Source organism: Anas acuta, chromosome 2 (assembly GCF_963932015.1).
Source record: "Anas acuta chromosome 2, bAnaAcu1.1, whole genome shotgun sequence".
Classification (NCBI taxonomy): domain Eukaryota; kingdom Metazoa; phylum Chordata; class Aves; order Anseriformes; family Anatidae; genus Anas; species Anas acuta.
Window position 1 is genome coordinate 65,737,735 of NC_088980.1, and position 19,743 is coordinate 65,757,477.

Sequence of the window (19,743 nt, forward strand, 5' to 3'; positions counted from 1 at the left end):
GTTCAACAAGCACTTTGGGTTTATGGGAAAAGCACGCAATTCCTAAGTGAGAAACTGCATGCATAAATATTTTGCCATATGTATAAATGTGTCTTTTTTTTCTCCCATGCCAACTTTTTCAAAATCATCTCGGATGTAATTCTAAAAGTAATGACAATACACATGGTGCTACTAAAAACTAAGAGTGTATTCCTGCATACAGGAATAAATGCAAGTTTGTTTTTTTTTTTTTTTTGAATTGTTAATTAAAGAGCAGTCCTTACTAAATACTTTGTACTACTAACTCCAGCAAGGACAAACCACTACTGGATGGGGATGCTTCATTCCATCCACTCATAAAATTTTAAAAAAACAGACACTGCTGGTAGAGCACAGATTGCTTAAGTTCATGGAATCTAATAAAAAAGAAAAAAAAGGAAAAAAACCTTACCACCTTCTGTTAATTTAGCACATTCTTATGAAAGGATACTCCATAAGCTTCAAAGCTTCAGATGGAACTACACTGTAAGGTTCTCTGACAGTGTGACAGTGATTACTGTAATTACCTCAACTAGCAATGGCACTTGAGAGAGCAAACACCACAGACCATACACACAGTGAGAAGATGGTCCCAGGAACATTTCTAAACATTTAAAAATCCAAGCTACTTTTGACATAAGGAAGAAAAATTCAAGATTTTTCAACAGAGACTAGCAGTTAGCAGCAAATAAAAAACAACATAAAGTATAACTTGAGAAATTTCAGATTTTACAGGAAAATGAGATGAGAACATCAGAATGTGATTCATAAAGAAATCTTAACAAAAACTATAAATATATATAAATTCTATTTATTTATTTTTTTTTATATAATCAAGCTTTATTTTGGTACGTCTTCATGAAAATGTTCACGAAGAAAAGATTTCTCTCTTCTGCACAACTGCTATTATACCAAAATAGCTCCAAAAGACAAGTCAATAAAGAAAATAAATAAATGTTGAATAAATAATAATTATTTGACAACACGTTGCTAGAACAGAGTGCATTTGACTGCAAGAAAGGTATTTCCCAGAAAGTCCCTCCCATATGTTCAATAGCTTTTATCATTTACTTTAATGTGATGTCAAGAAATACATTATCAGAAGCTATAGAGACCGATCCCATGTAACAACAGCATCACCGTAATGCAGTTTTGCTCATAAATATTTCATGTGAGGATGACAAAGGTATTTAATTATTCATATTTACATGAAATAATCTGTAAAAATTTGCTTTCCTTTAAATCTTTTTTTAGAATTTAATAACTAACCATGTGCCTCTTTACTAAGCAGAAGAGAAGGCAAAGAGGAATACACCTTAGATTATTATTTTTTTTTTAAATGTAATGTAAACTTGAAGCCAACTCATAAGACAGCTGAATAAAACACAATGCCAGAACATAAGTTTTGTTTTTCAGCACTTCAACACATCATTGCTGAATGTCAGAGGGAAAACAGAAGGGGGGGGGAGGGAATACTTACTTGTACTTCACTATTAAGACCTTTGTTTAATTAAAAACTGAGTTTATTCTATAAATGAATATGAAATATCAAGACATGAATGAAAACCACAACATGAAAAATACCTGCTATGTTTCCACAGTATCACTATAATCAAACCTCCCCCAACATTTAGCTATAAAAAGCTCCCAAAAATATACTGAGAAATAGTAAAAGGAAGATTTTGAAGCCTACAAAACAACAACCCAAGTTCTTTCATTTACATTGGCTAAATGAACCAACTTCCAAGTAAAAGCCTTTTTTAAAAAAAAAAAAAGTGTTTACTCAATAGAAAATGCCAACGTCACATTTCAAATGCATATATTTTACTAACAAAATACTTAATATTTCACCTAATTCCCAAACTGATTTGATCCAGTTTTACTCCCTTGCTGTAAAGCTTTTTAAATCTCAACAACAGAGCAATCTGCTAAGTAAATCTATATTGACAATCCTGCTATAGAACATGCTGCCGGAAGTATACCATACAGTTCAGTAATTATCTCATTTTCACCCCCTAATCTCTACAAGTATCAACCAATCCAAAAATGTCACTCAGAAAGATTACTAACAAACTAATTTGACATATATTATTTATAAAACCTCTCAAAGTGGCACTGGTAATACATGTGCTGTTAATGATAAATTCACAGAGTCAAATGAAAAAGATGAAAAATCTCACCATTTTCATTCTAGCACAGAAAGCAATCTGAAGCTTACCATCAGGAAATTGCTCTGCATCATCATCAAACATGGCTTCCTTCAAAGCAGATTTATTGAATGAACTGATACTATCAGAATAATTATATGGGTTATAATCTCTTGAACGTGGTGAAGAATGAGGAGGCATTGTGTTGAGTAATGATGTTTTGTTATCGAGAGCTGTTCGGGCTGTATCACTCACACCACTTCCTGCTCGTAGGTCTACTATTCCAGAAGCACTACAGATCTGCAGAAAAAGAAATATCATACAAGCATATACAAGATACACTTACACTTTTCAGTTAACTACTTCACTAATTCACCTACATAACAAGAACTTACAAATATCAAAAAGTTTCCTAAACATTCCTAAATAGACATTAAGCTGGGCTTCACATAAGAGGTCTTAGCTAGAGGTCCCTGAATTTCCTTTTGTCAAAAAAGTACAAAAAAGTCTTCTGGAGCATGTATACTTTGAAGTTCATGACTAGAAGTGGCTGTCAGCACTTCATCTCTGTAGTATGATGCCAAGTAATTAAAATGATGTTTAAGTACATACACTTTGGGCATGTTCAACAAACCTACAGGCTGAAGCTCCACACAAACAGAAGCTCAGAACAGGACACATATAGCGCTAAAAAAACCTGCAGGTTTTGTATGGATATTAATAAAAACTCTGGAAAAAATATATTAGGGTACAGATCACTCAAAAACTAAACTCAAGTTGTTTTATGAGATAAAATATTTCTAAATTGTTAACATTTTAAATAAACAAATAGCTAATGCCACTTAAAATTAGCATTTACATTTCGAAAAGGTGCTTCAAGACTAGGAACTTTTTTTTTTTTTTTAAAAAAAACTCTGACACTAAAGTTAGGAGGGATGTCCCATTTCAGAAATTACAATACAAAAACTTACTTAAAAAGGTGTTATCTTTGTAGTAAATCAGGTATTGGGCTTGGCTTGCCAATACCAAGATGCACAGAGTTTACTCACTGAATCAACTTCCTCTTTTTTTGAATCTCGTTTTACAGGCTCATTCATATCTTCTTGACTACGGAAACTGAAATTCTGAATGGCTTCAGTGACTCCACGAAGAGAGCTGTAAATATCTTCAGAATTCATATTTTCCGTATCATAGTCGAAAGCACTGTGGGCCATGGAGAAGGACATACAGAGTAAGATGGATTTACTTTCTGACCCCATACTTCTAAATAACATCAACATGGAACTATAGACCCTCAGGAAATAATACGATTAAGCACTGGGAGTGGCTAGACAAGGAAAGGGCGACATCATGCAGCAGCATCTGCCTCAAGAAACACACTTCTGCTCCATTTTTCTCCTGGAAGTACAAAAGGAACTTTTATACCATTTTGTCTTTATGAGAAAAGTTTCACAGTAACGGGGAGTGATTAATATATCAGTTGATTGCCAAAAGCAAAGTTACAAAATCCACTTTACTGACAGCATTTGGTAACAATGCAATTTACTACTTTTTTTTCATTTCCCTATCTGGCTTGATGACCTGAGTTAGTCTAACGTTTTCTAGACATTAAACATAAACCTTTCTTCTGTTAATATGCCGTTTGTACTGTGAGGTGTACAGCCCTTTCCCACCTTAAGCCATCCCTGGCTCTTGTCAGACACTTCAGGGAGGTGGAGCACTTCACTGTACTGTCTTTCTGTGGAGGAAGGGGAATTATTTTTCAACATCTGTGACTGTGCAAAACTCACTACACTTGTTCACAGTTGGGATTAAAATTTTGGAGAACATGTAGTGAAGACTTAGATGCAGAATTGCAGCAACAATGGCCAACATTACCTTGGTGACAAAGTGTTCTGCGATGTATTGGTTGGGGAAGTGAGAGGACTTGACCAGCATGCTGGGGAGCGTGGAGTAGGTCTTGTTAAAGGACTTCCCATTGATCCCTGGAAGAGGAGAGATGACAAGAGTTACTCCAGTAGAACTCAAGACTTCAGCTTCCCCTTTGCCTTATCATTGTATTTATTTTCTAGTGACCAGAAAAATTTAAAGAGCTTCTACTTAATTTCTTGGATTGTCTGACTAATGACAATAACTTCAACCAAATTTTTTCAACCATTTTAAAATAATGGAAGTAAGAAACAAGCTACTCTTAAAAAGTACTTTTAAACTTAGTACATCACTTTATTTGGAATCAACATACACTGAGAAAGTATTAATCTGTGGAGGAAAAGAAAACTCATTCCATAAAGAGTGCTATCTCCTGCTAAGGCCTCTACAGAATACTTGTGTTGCCTCTACCAATCTTGCTCTCACACATAACTCTACTGAAACGGACTTATATTCAAAACAGCAGTAACTTCAGAAGGAATAATATAAGACGTATAGATACCTGACCACTGTTGCCTGTATTCCGGAGATGATTATGGAGAAGCTTTGTGGCTCCATCCTGAAATGTTTTTGGTAAAGCACCCAACAGCATTGTAAACTCTGGAGTATTGAGTTCAAAAAGGGAAATCAGCACTGCCTGTGCAGCCTAGAAGAAAATACAGATTGAAGGCATTTAATTGCGTTTCTGCAGTAATTTTATCAGTAAGAGATACTAAAATGAGGGAGAATCACAAAAGGTGATATAAGTATTAAACAAACTTGATTAAAGATACTAACAGACGTGAACAAACAATTCCTATTTGCTGGTAAGCGAGCTTAAAGTTCAAATATTCCAGGCACATACCAATGAGCTTACACTTTGCACCATCATCCTAACAAGCAGTCTTTCTGAAACATGATCATCCTCAACCCTTCTCACTAAATGAAGGCCTGAAGGAAGCAGTGAAATTGCTACTAAAAAAATTGCTGCTAAAAATTGCTTCTGAAGGGTTTGGCAAGTTGAACAACAACAAAAAAAAAACACACCTGAACACACCAAAACAGCAACAAACTTGGCAATTCCTTCTGAATTCTGCAAGTGCTGATTCTACAGGTGATAACTGATAGACTAACTTTCAAACATCAAGAGGAATTATTTAGTTGCCTACATATTCTAAAGATGAAAGCTCTTAAGTATCAGAGTTTCTAGTCTACTCAATTCCACAACTCACATTTTAGTGTTTTATCTTCAATGGCATCCTCATCCTAGAGTATGCTTTTATTCATACATAAATACAATGAATATATCTGAATCAAGAAAACCACAGATCTTTACTGACAAAGCAAGACAGCACGTTACAGAACACTGGGCTTCCTGTTGGATTCCCTCTGCTAAAGAAATGTTGACTGCATGACTTACTTTGATGAACATGCACTGGATGGGCTAACAAACCTGCCAGCATTGCAACTAAGCTATCACATACAATGAAAGGCTAGAAATTATTAAGTTCTCCAGAACTTTTTAACAGTTTCTGTGCAGTATGAAACTCTGATTAACCAACTATGTTTAGCTGGATTAAGATTAGTTAAGATTAACCAACTATGTCTAGTTTCCATAAAAGTGACTCACCATCAAGGTCTGCCACGCACTGGAGAGAACCAGTGCCTCATGCTACACAGAATGACAGGCAGCTTGTTTAAGCACCATAATACTTCAAGCAAGTAGTTTAGAAAATTCTTTTAGACATTTATTTCCCTCCTTTTGCTTCCAGAGCAATGAACTGTAGCACTTTTTAATTAAAAGTGGAAAGCCAAGGTATGAGCACACATACCAGTACACATCTTAGTATTAAATCTAATGATGAAAATACTAACATGTTAGATTGCCATAAACTGTCTTGGTGCACTTGTGATTAGCTGTTTTCTTGAACTTTTATTCCCTTCTCCCTCAATATATTGTCTTCCTTTCAAGTGAACACCCCAAGTACCCTCTACAACCCGTCTTCCTTCAGTGTTCGTCTTTAACTTACTATAGTCTGTCTTTTGTTTTTATATTTATCAAATTGTGTTAAAACAAATCCTGCAGCTGAACAAAGGTTTGGAAGTTACCACTTCCTTTTTTTCTGTCCTGTTACCCATATCTCCACTCCAAAACACTGTGTCTGTTTAAGCTACCAATAAAATAACAGAACAGACAACCCAGGGTCATATCATGAAAGAAACTGACACCACCAGGTCTGCCCAGATGCATTCTGAACCTGCTCAACCTGAAGTATCAAAATGGAAATAGACTCAGAGAAGGGTTTTACTAAACAATTAGTGAAAAAAACTTGTTAAGACTATTAGAATTTTTTCCCCTTGTCACCATAAGATCACTCTCATGAGATTTTCAAATCCAGTCACAGATCGCATTTTTAAAAGTATGCAATATGGATTAGAAATTTGTTTTTTATTGATCTTAGAAGAACTCTAAGAAGATTCTATTTCTCCTCAGAAGAATTTTAATCTTATAAGAAACTAAAGTGGAAACTTAGAATTTTACCCTCCAGAAAGATCCATGTCACTGAACTAAACTAAGCACACCCATTTCAACATCAACAAAGGAAAAATGATTTCTTTTTAATAGTATTTAGCACTGGAAATGTTTTTATGGGAAAAAAACAACAACACACAACAACAAAAACAGCATTATTTGCACAGAAATACAGGTGGCAAAAAAATAATCAAAATAAAGCACTCAAAATGTTATGTTATTATAATCTTTTAAAAAAAGTGGATTTCTGTGATTGTATATGTGGCTGTCTTCAAGCCCATTAAGAGAACAAGAGATTTTAAACCATTAAAATAACTTTTTTGACTACCTATTGATAAACTTTTATTTTCAAGACTTATAAAAGGTTTTTGGAAATTAGCAACCTCTAACAAATCTGTTATGGAAAGAAAATATAATTAAGGGGTTCCAGATGATAAAACTCTCCAGCAATTCTTTCCACAATTCAGTTACTTACTGGCATAAAAATGCTTATTAGAGATATGAACTATCAGATAAGACAGCTTGCCACGTGTCTCAGTACTAAAACTTTACTGATTTAGAAGATAGTGCTGCTTCAATTCCCTTCCTGCTTTATGGTCTTAGGTATGTCACTAGGACACGGTAACCAGGCAAGAAAAGTCCATAGGATATGATCTGTTACTACTTCCTCAAAGTTATCTTAGAATTGAAAGCTCAAAATAAAACAAACAATCTCCAGTATAAAATGTCTCGTGGTGAAATATTATAAACATTCAATATATCAAGAAGTGATAAAAGTTTATTTTATTGTTCTCTTGGCATTACTTTGTGAGACAGCTCCCCACTATTTTCTATCAATTGACTCACACAAAACATCCCTCCTAAAGGAAATGAGTTTTGGTCATGTTCCCAGAAATTACCAAAATTCAAGCTAGAAATTACCAAAATTCAAGCTAGAAATTACTCTATTCCATCTATGTGCAAATAAAATCAATTTTTTTTCCTCTCTAATTGCAGGAACTATTTAGAACTCCTTTCTCAAGACAGCATCAGTACACTTTCTCATGGTTGTTCTGTACCCCTGGCACCTGAGTACCCACAAATATTAATTTTTCTTCCCAAGAGAAAGAAAAATTTCTTTTTTATTGGAGAAGGGATTTTTGCACTGGAACTGTAGCATGACAAGAACAATTCTTTGATACCACCTGAAGGTTTTACTTTGGCAATTTTGATTCCTCAGCACCAACTATTAGCTGTGTTTGCTGACAAGCATATAAAAGTATCTTTTCTCCATGGAACAATTAATTGTTTTTAAAGAAAAAAATCTTTTTTTTCTGTTGAGACATGAAAAGTCAACAGCTTCATTGAACATACTTGGAATGGATTCCAATGGTAAGTGCACATTAACAAACATACCTTCCTAACATCTGAACTTTTAGGTTCTGTGGTCCAGGTGATGATTCGGGACACTGCTAACCTAGTTTCACTTGAATTTACAAAGTCTCCTGGATCCATCTGTTGTGCAAGAGTCTCTATATACTTAAGGATTGCAACTTTGACCTGAAAAGAGAAATAGAGTCAGATGGACAATAAAAACTGTGCTCCAAGAACAAGAGCATATACAGATTAGAATGTACGTTCTCTAAAATACTTTTTTCTAATTAACCTAAACATTTTTTCAGTGTTGGTATATAAAAACCTAAACGCTGAATTTACAGATGAGTACAACATTTCAAAAAGGAAGATCTTCCACAGAAATTAAAAACTAATAGAAAACTTAGATTTCATTAGTAGCAGCTAGGAGACAGACAAATCATTGTATATGCAGAAGTTTATGTTTAACAAACAGAAAACCAAAGTACTTGGAACATATAAGAATTTTCAGAACTATTGAGAACTTTTTTCAAGTACCAAAATGATAAGCAGACGCTATCTGATGAACTAATAATCAGTTTGTATTAGAATAAGATATAGTTAACACACAGCACCCTTTTATGAAAACCAGAGTTCAGCAGTCAGGATCTTTAGGGTTAGGGTGTATGATTCTTCTTATTTTTAAAAACGTATGGAATAGAATTTCTACTCAATACTTAGAAGGGGTCACATAACACATTTTTCCTTTTAAGATATTGAGAAGATAGATGTGGGTTTACCAGGAGGATAGAAAAGCTTTTTTATGCTCTCAACTGCCCAAGCATCATTGTCCTACTTCTCTAATGCAGAATTACAGTTTTAGATATCCCAGATTGCAGCCCCTCCAAAATGACATCACTGCACAACTTTAGTAGAAGGGCTATTATGCCTGTAACTCCCTTAAACATTCTCTCCTTGGTTCCTGCAGCCCCAGAGATAACTGACATGCAACTCATCAAAAAAAAGTGGTCAACATTTATTTATGCAACCTACTTAACTTAGCACTAATAATCATCCTGAGCTAGGAATACCTACTAGGATGGAAAAGACCGAATGACCATCATAAGCAGAAAAAAAAAAAAAAAAGCTCTAGGTTTATTTTTAATTATATGTGCTTTGTACTAAAACTGTTCCAAACAAAGCTATTTAGAAATATGAATTGGTCAAAACTTTTAACACCCAAGATACACCGAGTGACACAGATATTACTAATAGCTGATGCATGTAAATTAAAAAAAATAATACTTTGTATTCACAGCAGTTGTTAAAACTTGACTTCTCTGAAGTTATGCAACAAGCAACAGCTGGAGGTTTTCACATTAAGCAAGTCAATACCAACATATGCAGTATAAAAAATACCATCTGCTATATTCTTTCTGGGGCTGGAGGAACCAAACACAAAAATCCATATAATGAGGCAATAATATTACAGATCAAAAACACCCTGAAGTAAACCCCGTAACAGCAACAAATCTACTTGTGATGCATTTTTGTCACTGCTTCAAACAAGTTAAGTACAGAGTTGAGGTTCAGAAATAAAAGACCTGACATAATGCTCTTTAGCAACCCATTTCACCTCTACAGGACCTGAGATAATTTTTTTTTTTTTTTTAATGCAATGGAAGTAGTTTCAGGATTTCTTAAAACGAGTATTTGCTGTTAATCTGAAACCACTGTCTAGGAAGGTGTTTAATACTGCCTTGACTTTCTTTGTACCCCGTAGGCTGAATTTCCCATATTTTGCTGGGCTATAACAAACCCTGAGACAGTAAACCTTTTTCCTGTACAGCACAAAACACACACACATTTTGTTTAAGAATAGTATTGTAGTAAGTGAACTGAAATATGAAGGAAGCTACAATTAGCACTATTACTCACTAAAAAAAAAAAAAAAGATAAATGTAATCAAAATGCTTCATAAACATCTTTCACAGATGAGAAATTCCTACACAAAAATATCCTGTGCAACTCATCTGCATAGATACACAAAACACTGCAAGGATGCTACACAGTCAGTGCCAGAAGGCAAACTGCTATCCTATCCTGTGAAAAAGTTGAGATTCACAAAGTTGCTTCATCAGGATAAGACATAGAAATATTTTATAGAAACTGCTTTACTTAAAGACAAGTCCGTCTCTTACAGTTTTCCTGGGGTGCAAAAGACTCAACTCTGCTTTACTAACATGAAGTGCAATCATGAAAAGCTATTTTCAGATTGCCACATCCCAGATGTCTGTGCTAATCCCTATGTTACTAGATACTCAGGAGCAACTGCCTCTGCCACGATTTCTCTAAATGATTAAAATATCTGCTAAAGATGAAATGTTAAAAGGCTTGATTACCTCTGTGAATGTCTGTTCATTTTAATACCAATTTTTTAAATGGACTTAGAAAAATCTTCTCATTGACTGCAGCAAAAGACTTTCATTCTAGCAAGTCAGCATTTTCAAGGGAAAGAAGGGTTCAGAAGTTTCTAATAAGACCTGGCTACAATGCTTAAAACTGTTCCTCACTGTGTGTAAGCCACTCTGTATTCAACCTGAGAAAAATGAAAGTGATGCTTTGAAGTATTTTTCAGGACAACACTCATCCGCAGGAAAGCATATGCTCTGCACCTGCAAAAATAAGCTTAATAGATTATATCCTCTCCAGAAAATTTGACTCCTATGACCATCCATAAATTTAACCAAAACAGATACACACACCTGATACCTCTAAACTGTATTTCAGCAGTTCACCACAACTACATGTAAATTTAATGTGAAAAACTAAGATGGGGCATGATACTGTGCTGCATCCTGCACAGATTACACCATTAGCATAGTATCTTCTCAGTTTGATCCTCTTACTGGCTATCATTCCAAATCTACCTCTTGCGGACACTCTTACAGCTTGACTTTTATAATCCAAGGCTTTGCTGTGTGTAAATGTTAATGATGACAATGGCAGTTTACTCCAAAGGATCACAATTACTACTACCACATGAAAACCATAAAGGAAGTGTCATTTGTAGAAGGGAATCCTTCCATGGAGAGTATTTCTGATCTAACATCCCTTCTTATATCTGACTCTCTCCTTTCTTTGATAGTATTTTTTAGAGAATGCAGGTTTTTTTTTACTGTATCTAGCCCAAAACCACACCCTGAATCAAAATAATCATTCTTCAGAGAAGGAAAAAAAGCTGAAGATCTCAAGGAATGAAGCAGTCCTTTAGGATTATCAGTTATTCTGTTAAACATCTGGGTGCACTGAGGACAGAATTTAGGTGAAGTATTCAAGAACGTGGATATTCAACAGATAATTTTGCAATTTATGTTCAGTAACTTTACTGTCTGGATCCTGAAGCTGTAGTTACCTAAGTAAGATGGAAGTAGGGGGTATGTACCATTTTTTCAAAAAAATCTTTTTCTCTCTTTTACATACTTCTCAGTTACATACTTTACTGGCCCACAGCTTCACTTTAAATACTCTTGATTTTACTTCAAATCACCACCTGTTCTTCTGTGGAGGTAGCTTTTACTGGCATCTTGTTTTCTGAAGTATTTCTCAAATGCTTTTCTGTTGTTTCCAGACTTCTTAATCCTTTCTAGGTTGCACACCTGGAACATTCTTGAATATTCTTGAACTTAGGTCCAACTTAGTCTAGTAGGAGTCTGTTCTATTTCAAATTTACAGTTTAAAATTTGAAATGTTGTAAATATGCCAGCTATTATTCTACTACTAATAATACCAGCTGTTATTCTCCTATATTGAAAAAAAAACAACTCAACCATCAAATTCACCTATCTGGTGAGGAAAAACAAGTAAAAGAAAATCAAGCCCAATTTGTTCCAAGGATTTATTTAAACAAACTGATTTTTACTACCTCTTTTGCTGTCTTCAATAAATGACAGCAGTCCCTTTTTAACACAGCTCTACGAAGCAACAGTGGTCAACGTATCAACTGTCCTCAAAAGCTTAAAAATGTAAGTTTTACTGTATTGTAGACAAAAAAAAAAGGCATATTCATGTGACTTTAGGTTCAAAACAATTTGGAAAAAATAATATTCTTGTGCAGTATCAAACAGTGTAAAAATATTTCGTGCAGGATAGAGCAGAAAATGCCAGTTATATGCTTGTTATTTCCCCATTTATCTGACTAGTAAGTCTTCAGATTTGATGCACTTATACTAAAATTAACTTTTTGTAACTGTAAATATACTACAAAATTATTTTATATTTTCATTTGTTTTGTCAGGTCTACAGGTTAAAGATTTTTATTACATAGAAGTGTGTATGTATAAAGCTACACACTGCTTTCAGAAAAGTAAAAGGTACCATAAAGGGAGCTTGTTTTTAATATAACAGCTTATGTTATCGTTAAAATTATTTAAATGAATTCAAGACCTATCAGTCTAAACACAGGAAAACTTATATACAAACTAGGAAAAGAAGATTGGGAAATCACAAACATAAAATTATAAAAGACTTAACAGAGTGAGTTTGCATAACCAGCTTGATGTTAGGCAGCCACATTTTTGTTGCTCATTTTTACCATACTGTGGTTTTATTAGAACTCGCAGCAAACACTTCCACAGTAGTATAATGTTTAAAATTGAACATCTGCATGCTTAAAGTTTCTCGCAAAGGTTAGTAGCAGCAAATGAATGCATTCAAGAAAGAAGTATTCACAAAAACTGTAGGAGTTTGACATAGAGTTAAGAACAAAGACAGTAATTCAGACAAAAACCTTTGAGCTCCAAAAAGAGCGAAGCTGGTCCTGTAGTGCTGGCTTGACTGTCTGAAATTTTACAAAAACAAAATCCACTAATTGAAAACCTTGTTTTTGTTTAAAACAAATCAAACAATCCAAAGGTAAATAATAAGACAATCAAATGTCTATCAAGATTTTGTTTGTTTTGTAAGCCTGAAAATTCTTACCTTCAAACTAGGCGTTTGGGTCTGGTCAACAGTAAATCTCATTAAAATACTGAACTGAAGATCATTTGGAAAAGATTCCCTATAAAATAAATAAAATCAAGTTATATCAGTTACGTAAATTTTTCTTTTAATACCTGTTGAGAGGCAAAAAATATGCCCTTGCTCTTCTGAGTCAAAAAAAAAAAACAAACACACCTTTACTCTTTCTGAAAGAAAAAATTTCTATCAATTTTGTTGATTTTATATCTGACTTCAGAAACATTTTCCTAAAAAGTAAAGGATGATATTACGAAAGAAATACTGCTTTGAAGCTCTTGTAGTTAGAATATATGTACATGGTCTGTTCTGAAAGTAGGACTCATTTTTTGTGAAAAAAAATTATTCATGAGAATAGAACGATTAGAATTTTTCAAAGTAGCACCCTTCCGCATCTACACACTGCTGCCAACGAGTTTCCCAGGAATGCCTGGACCGGAATGCTGTTTAGCTCCCTCGTCACGGCCTCTTGAAGCGCCTCTACCAATGTGTGATGATTCCCCTTGAGTGTTGATTTTATTCTTGGGAGTAGAAAAAAGTCTGGCAGGGCCAAGTCGGGGCTGTAGGGGGGCTGAGGCAGCGTTGCCACCTTGTGCTGGGCAAGATACTCCACTACACGGAATGCTGTGTGGCTCAGCGTGTTGTCATGGTGCAGCCGCCAATTGTTGACGATGGCTGGGCGGACATGAGCAATGTGTTTTCGCAGTCTTGTGAGGACTTCCACATAAAAAACTGCATTAACTGTTTGTCCGGGTGGTACGAACTGTTTGTGGATGACTCCGTGTCGATCAAAAAAGCAAATGAGCATGGACTTATGCTTGGATTTGTTTATTCGTGCTTTCTTGGGGTGTGGGGAAGCAGGGGTGTGCCGTTCTGTGCTCTGCCACTTACTCTCCAGGTCGTATTCAAACACCCATGTGTCGTCACCGGTTACTACATTGTCCAAAAAGTCAGGCTCCTCATTCACATGATGAAGAAGATCCTGGCAGATCGCTTTCCGGTTGGCCTTTTGCTCCTCTGACAACACTCGCAGCACAAACTTCGCGCACACTTTCCTCATGGCTAAGTTTTCTTTCACCATCTCAAAAACTTGGGTTTGAGGAATGCTCAAGTCATCAGCAATCATTCTGATACTCATCCTGTGATCACGGTTCAGTAAATTTTTCACTCACAACACGTTTTCGTTGGTTTTGCTGGTCGAAGAGCGTCCGGAGCGGTCATCGTCTTCCACTCTTTCCCTACCTTCTCAGAACAGCTTGTGCCACTCAAAAACACCTGATCTACCCATGGCAGCATCACCATAGGCCTCCTTAATCATGTCATGAGTCTCTTTGCCCGTTTTACCAAGCTTTACACAAAATTTGATCACGTATCGCTGCTCCATTAAACACTCCATGATTCTCTGTGACGAGGCGTTTCAACAGGTGTTCACAGTACAAGCGACCCGCTCTCTTCAAGGGCCGACAGCCGACTGCCGATTTTTCCCAGCGTTCCCAATATCCCCCTCCACTGATCCTGCGTGCGCAGACCGCCTCTCGTCCGCCTGTTCACCCAGGAAAAAGCCAGTCCTACTACTTTCAGAACAGACCATGTAAGGCAAGTAATAAGGGATGATCCTGTAGAATTCTGATTCCAAATGTATGCAATTCCAACAATCCCAAAACTATAACGCACTAGTACTGTTAACATTTACACAACACTCCTCCTGTATGCTTCTGCGAACCATCCTCCCCTTCTATCTGCCTCTGCTCTCCACCATTCCTCACTCTGGTATTACCTTCTAGGCCTCTGCTGCAGCAGCAAAAAAGATCATACTTTCTCTCTCTATTCAATGCCCACCATAACCTTTGTCAGATTGCACAGGAAATCTGCCATATGAATAGGTTCAGCAGAGGTTCAGACTGTCCCATTCTTCAGAGAATAAAGGATGAGAAGTAGCTTCCAGATCTTTGCCAATTCTAGTTAAAAATGAAACTTAAATTTGGGAATAAAGCTGGACTAGGATAGGCTGCTTGATGGCCCCCAAAATCACTTCAGAATGCTTTGAACATTAGAAAATTTTGGGGAAAGTGAAGGGAGAACATGGCAATAATGGATTTGCTAAATCCTTAAATTTGCTAAATCCTGTTAGCTCCGTATATTTCCAAGAATGACACAGAATGTACATGCATGTACATACAGACAAACCATGTTGGGAATAGGCTGAGGTGGGTTCCTCCCCCTGCTTTTTTTTCTCCTTCTGAACTCATTACCTTGTGACATCAAGTGCCTTCTGAACTTTTGCTTGTACAGACCCAAGCAAATCAGCACCCATTTTCTTCAATAGCTGTGTTAGCAGTACAAATAGCCAGTCCTGCAGATCTTCTTTATGGACCTGGATGAAGTCCACCAGTGTCTCCAAAAACATACTGAACACCTACAAGGTAGAAGAAGAAGGAAAGAGGGTAGGATGGGGCAAAAGAGGAAAAGACAGACATATGCTGACCTTACAAACAAAGAAGCAGCAGTAACGGAATCAGAGGCAGAGAAAGGCAGTGCTTTGCAGCCAAGCAGGAAAAAAAAAATCTGTTTTGCTTTTTAATTGGATACAAAAGTACATTGGAAACATTAGCCGACTTCTGTAGAAGTTTGACAATTAGGTATTCCATGCAGTATTGTCAAGAAAAGAAATGCTCACTGTGATGGCTGGCGCAACCTCATTTTTTTCAGTAAAACTTCTCTTTTTTTTTTGTTTAACCTTCAAGTTTTATCATTAAGTGGATACTCCTCAAAGACTACAAAAACACTTTCTGTCTAAAACCAAAAAAACTGCTATAGTGTTTTAACAGAATCTTCATTGCAAATATCTGCATTGCTAAATACTGCAAGATCATGAAAGCTGTCCAATTCCTTGACATAAAACATTTGTGAAAAAGAACAAAAATCTCTTGCTACTGTGGATATCCAAACACAAAACTGTTCACCAGAGTTGGGAAAAAAGCCACAACAGATTTTGGATTGACAGGTGTTTAAATACTACAGTCTTCCAGAAACATCGTGTGTTGTATTCTTTCCAACAAACAAAACTGAAAAGTATTCAGTTTAAAAAAAAAAAGAAAAAAAAAGATGTGTATTAACGTCTGTAGCACTTTCATCAATGAGATGATGATGAAGAGCTTTTTAAGAGTGAAGTGGTGAAGAAAGGCATAATAGACAACTTTGTTTCAAAAGCCTTTTCAGTATCTCTCATTATCATCATAATTTCATGTTCTTTTGTTTGGTTTTTTTTTTTTGCCCTAGATTTATGGTGAGATCAGGATGTGTATTGCTCTATACCAGTGTAGTCCATGACTCCCACTTCTCTGACACAAAAAACAGGTGTTTGGGCTGGAAATGGTGTCTTTGCAACTGACTTACGCTCTTGCTCCAGCAAATAGCTAGGCACAGAAGCAACGCTATTGTTACAATACAAAGAAGGCTGGAGACATATTGCCTCGAGTATATTTGACATGGGTTCAAGACTGGAAATAGCTGCTGCAGAGGAAGGACTGGAACACCACATCCTCCTGCAGCTTATCTGGCTTGTGGCATGGCCATATTCTGCTGCTGTTCATAAGAGTAGACGATCCCCAACTGTGATCGCAGCTCACAAGGCTGCAGACACCACAACACTGACTTGAGGGGATGAAACATGCTGCTGCATGCCTTCATCACTGAGGGAATTAGATCTAACTTCCAATGTAAGTAACTTCCAGAGTAAGTAAACTCACCTAAATTGGAAAATCAAAATCAATAATAAATACACAATCCTGAGAGAATCTGAAAAGATCAGAGAAAATCTATAGACACCTTAAAAGCTGTAAAAATGTATTAGAAACAAAACAATACAAACCCTATCCAATATAGAGCCCATCATGATTGGTCTTTGGCTGAACTGAAACTATATACCACTTTGTGGACAAACAAGCAGCAGGTACAATTATAAGAGCTAGGTAAAACCAAAGCAAAGAGTACCTTCTGTATTTTGTTATGACTGTCTTTGGATTTAACAGTCCTAAAATTTTGGGAAAACATACAGAATTCAGGGAAACAAAAAGATCTGGTAGCATAAAGATTACCCTGGAAGTCTTCCTTTTATTTAAATTATTTAGCTTCGCAGAACTTAGAAATTGTACCTGTATCTTAAAGTTTGCATACTGCAATGCACACAACAATTTCATTGAAACGTGTAAGCTGAACAAACCTGTTACAACATCCTATTTGATGGTGTAATGTAGACTCCCTATGATACTTTAAACAAGTAAAGTGGTTTCAAATGAAATCATTAGGTAGTGAATTATGAATCACTACAGCAAAAGTACCCTAAAGATCTTGTGCTGATGTTTTTGGTGGTAAAAATACTCATAACTGACGACTCAATTTTCTTTTCAAATTTCATTTGATGTTAGGTTTACCACAATGATTGCCAGCAGAAAAGTGAAATGAAGCAAATCATTGTGCTGTATAAAAACACCACACCAACCTGAATCATGGCTTTTTATCTCAGCCAAAGCATGAAGAATACAAAATGCCGTAAGAGCATTTAAGGTGACAGATGAATTTGGAATGGAAAATGGAACTCAACCACCTATACTCTGAACAGTGTATGGAGGTACTATGATTTTTGCAGTTTTCATTTTTTATGATGCAACTTAAAACTTAAATCAAGCATCTAAAGCTCGAGCTCTTAATAAATAATTTGATAGTGGAATAAACAGATATGAAAATAATTGTAACTATCTACTATTAAAGAGAATTATTTCAGATGTGCCAACCACCACAACAATATAAAGCAGGAATGCATAACCAAACCATGTCAGTTAATTAGTAGATAAAGCACATCTCAAAACTTTACCACACAGTTTACATAATTGTATATAGCATTTTATGATTGCAAAAGGCTTGACACTGCATGAACTCTTTGGGAAAGAAAAATAGAGAAAAAGGGTTAATTGCACATTCATGCAAATAAGGTTAGGCTTCCAACAAATACTGAACCAACTTACTCTCTAAAGAGAGTTCCAACACAGGGGACAGCATGCAAAACAAAACAAAACAACAGAACAAAAACAAAAAAAGGGAAAAAGATAAAAACACACAAATTAGTGGCCATCAATACAAAGTTCCTGTATGGAATATAAAACAAAACAAAACAAAACAAGGTATTTCAAAGCTTTTATAACAAATTTAGTAATTTTATTGGGATATTGGAACTATTTTATAAGTACTTTGTATGTCCTTCAAATCATTTTCCCATTCTCTCTCACAAATTACATGACTTTTTCCAAGCAATTCCCTACGTCTACCTATCATGTTAAAAGAAACCTTTAGAAAGAAACAAAAGCAAAAAAGAAATCAAAAACAAACACAAACAAAAACCACAGACGTGATGAAAGAATACTTTCTATGGACAACTGACGACAAGATTTTAAAGGATTCTAAAATTGAATTTGTGCAGCAATGTGTGTGTTGGCTGCTCATGGCATGGACAACGTACACTTCGTTGGGTTAAAAACTGGCTGGATAGCCGGGCCCAAAGAGTTGTGGTGAATGGAGTCAAGTCCAGTTGGAGGCCGGTCACTAGTGGCATCCCCCAGGGCTCAGTACTGGGGCCAGTTCTCTTTAATATCTTTATCGATGATCTGGATGAGCAGATCGAGTGCACCCTCAGTAAGTTTGCAGATGACACCAAGTTAGGTGTGTGTGTCGATCTGCTCGAGGGCAGGAGGGCTCTGCAGGAGGATCTGGATAGGCTGCACCGATGGGCTGAGGCCAACTGCATGAAGTTCCACAAGGCCAAGTGTCAGGTCCTGCACACCATGGGCCCAACAACCCCAAGCAGAGCTACAGGCTGGGAGATGAAAGGTTGGAAAGCTGCCAGGCAGAGAAGGACCTGGGAGTACTGGTGAATAGTCAGCTGAATATGAGCCAGCAGTGTGCTCAGGTGGCCAAGAAGGCCAACAGCATCCTGGCTTGCATAAGAAACAGTATGGCCAGCAGGGCTTGGGAAGCGATTGTCCCCCTGTACTCAGCTCTGGTGAGGCCGCACCTCGAGTACTGTGTTCAGTTTTGGCGAGTACTGCGTTCAGTTTTGGGCTCCTCACTACAAGAAGGACATGGAAGTGCTTGAGTGAGTCCAGAGAAAGGCAACGAAGCTGCTGAGGGATCTGGAGAACAAGTCTTATGAGGAGTGGCTGAGGGAGCTGGGATTGTTCAGCCTGGAGAAAAGAAGGCTCAGGGGCATCCTTATCACTCCCTAGAGGAGGCTGTAGTCAGGTGGGGATTGGTCTATTCTCTCATGTGCCTGGTGACAGCCGAGGGGAAATGGGCTAAAGTTGTGCCATGGGAGGTTTAGGTTGGATATTAGGAAGAACTTCTTTACTGAGAGGGTTGTTAGGCATTGGAATGGGCTGTGGTGGAATGTAAGTGGTGGAGTCACCATCCCTGGAGGTCTTTAAAAGACGTTTAGATGTAGAGCTTAGTGATATGGTTTAGCGGAGGACTCGTTAGCATTAGGTCAGAGGTTGGACTAGGTGATCTTGGAGGTCTCTTCCAACCGCGATGATTCTGTGATAATAAAAATCCACAAGCTCATGAACTCTAATACTGGAGGTGTCCTCCTGATAATAATATTCATGAATTATTATTGGTTTTGCAACATCAAAAAGCAGGCATGCTTTCAGTGACTAGAATAGGTGCTAACACCTGTGATATCCCCTTGGCCAAAACTTAGAACTCAAAGCAATATTATGTCAAAATGACCAACTAACA

At 36.6% G+C, this 19,743-nt stretch overlaps 1 protein-coding gene across 50 annotated transcripts in view; it reads right to left on the minus strand.

Annotated features, from left to right (window-relative positions):
• The window catches only part of CLASP2 (cytoplasmic linker associated protein 2), a 138,647-nt gene that overhangs the window by 10,627 nt on the left and 108,277 nt on the right, over window positions 1-19,743 (minus strand). For 28 of the 50 annotated variants that reach the window (XM_068670576.1, XM_068670605.1, XM_068670600.1 and 25 more), the window contains 8 exons: window positions 15,207-15,370; window positions 12,919-12,997; window positions 12,728-12,778; window positions 8,002-8,145; window positions 4,597-4,740; window positions 4,044-4,150; window positions 3,215-3,368; window positions 2,237-2,465 (listed from right to left, as the gene is read on the minus strand). In XM_068670576.1, coding sequence (XP_068526677.1) covers window positions 2,237-2,465; window positions 3,215-3,368; window positions 4,044-4,150; window positions 4,597-4,740; window positions 8,002-8,145; window positions 12,728-12,778; window positions 12,919-12,997; window positions 15,207-15,370 — 1,072 coding nt within the window. The remainder of the gene's footprint in view (window positions 1-2,236; window positions 2,466-3,214; window positions 3,369-4,043; window positions 4,151-4,596; window positions 4,741-8,001; window positions 8,146-12,727; window positions 12,779-12,918; window positions 12,998-15,206; window positions 15,371-19,743) is intronic. The other 22 variants (XM_068670604.1, XM_068670601.1, XM_068670598.1 and 19 more) reach the window with 1 other exon arrangement.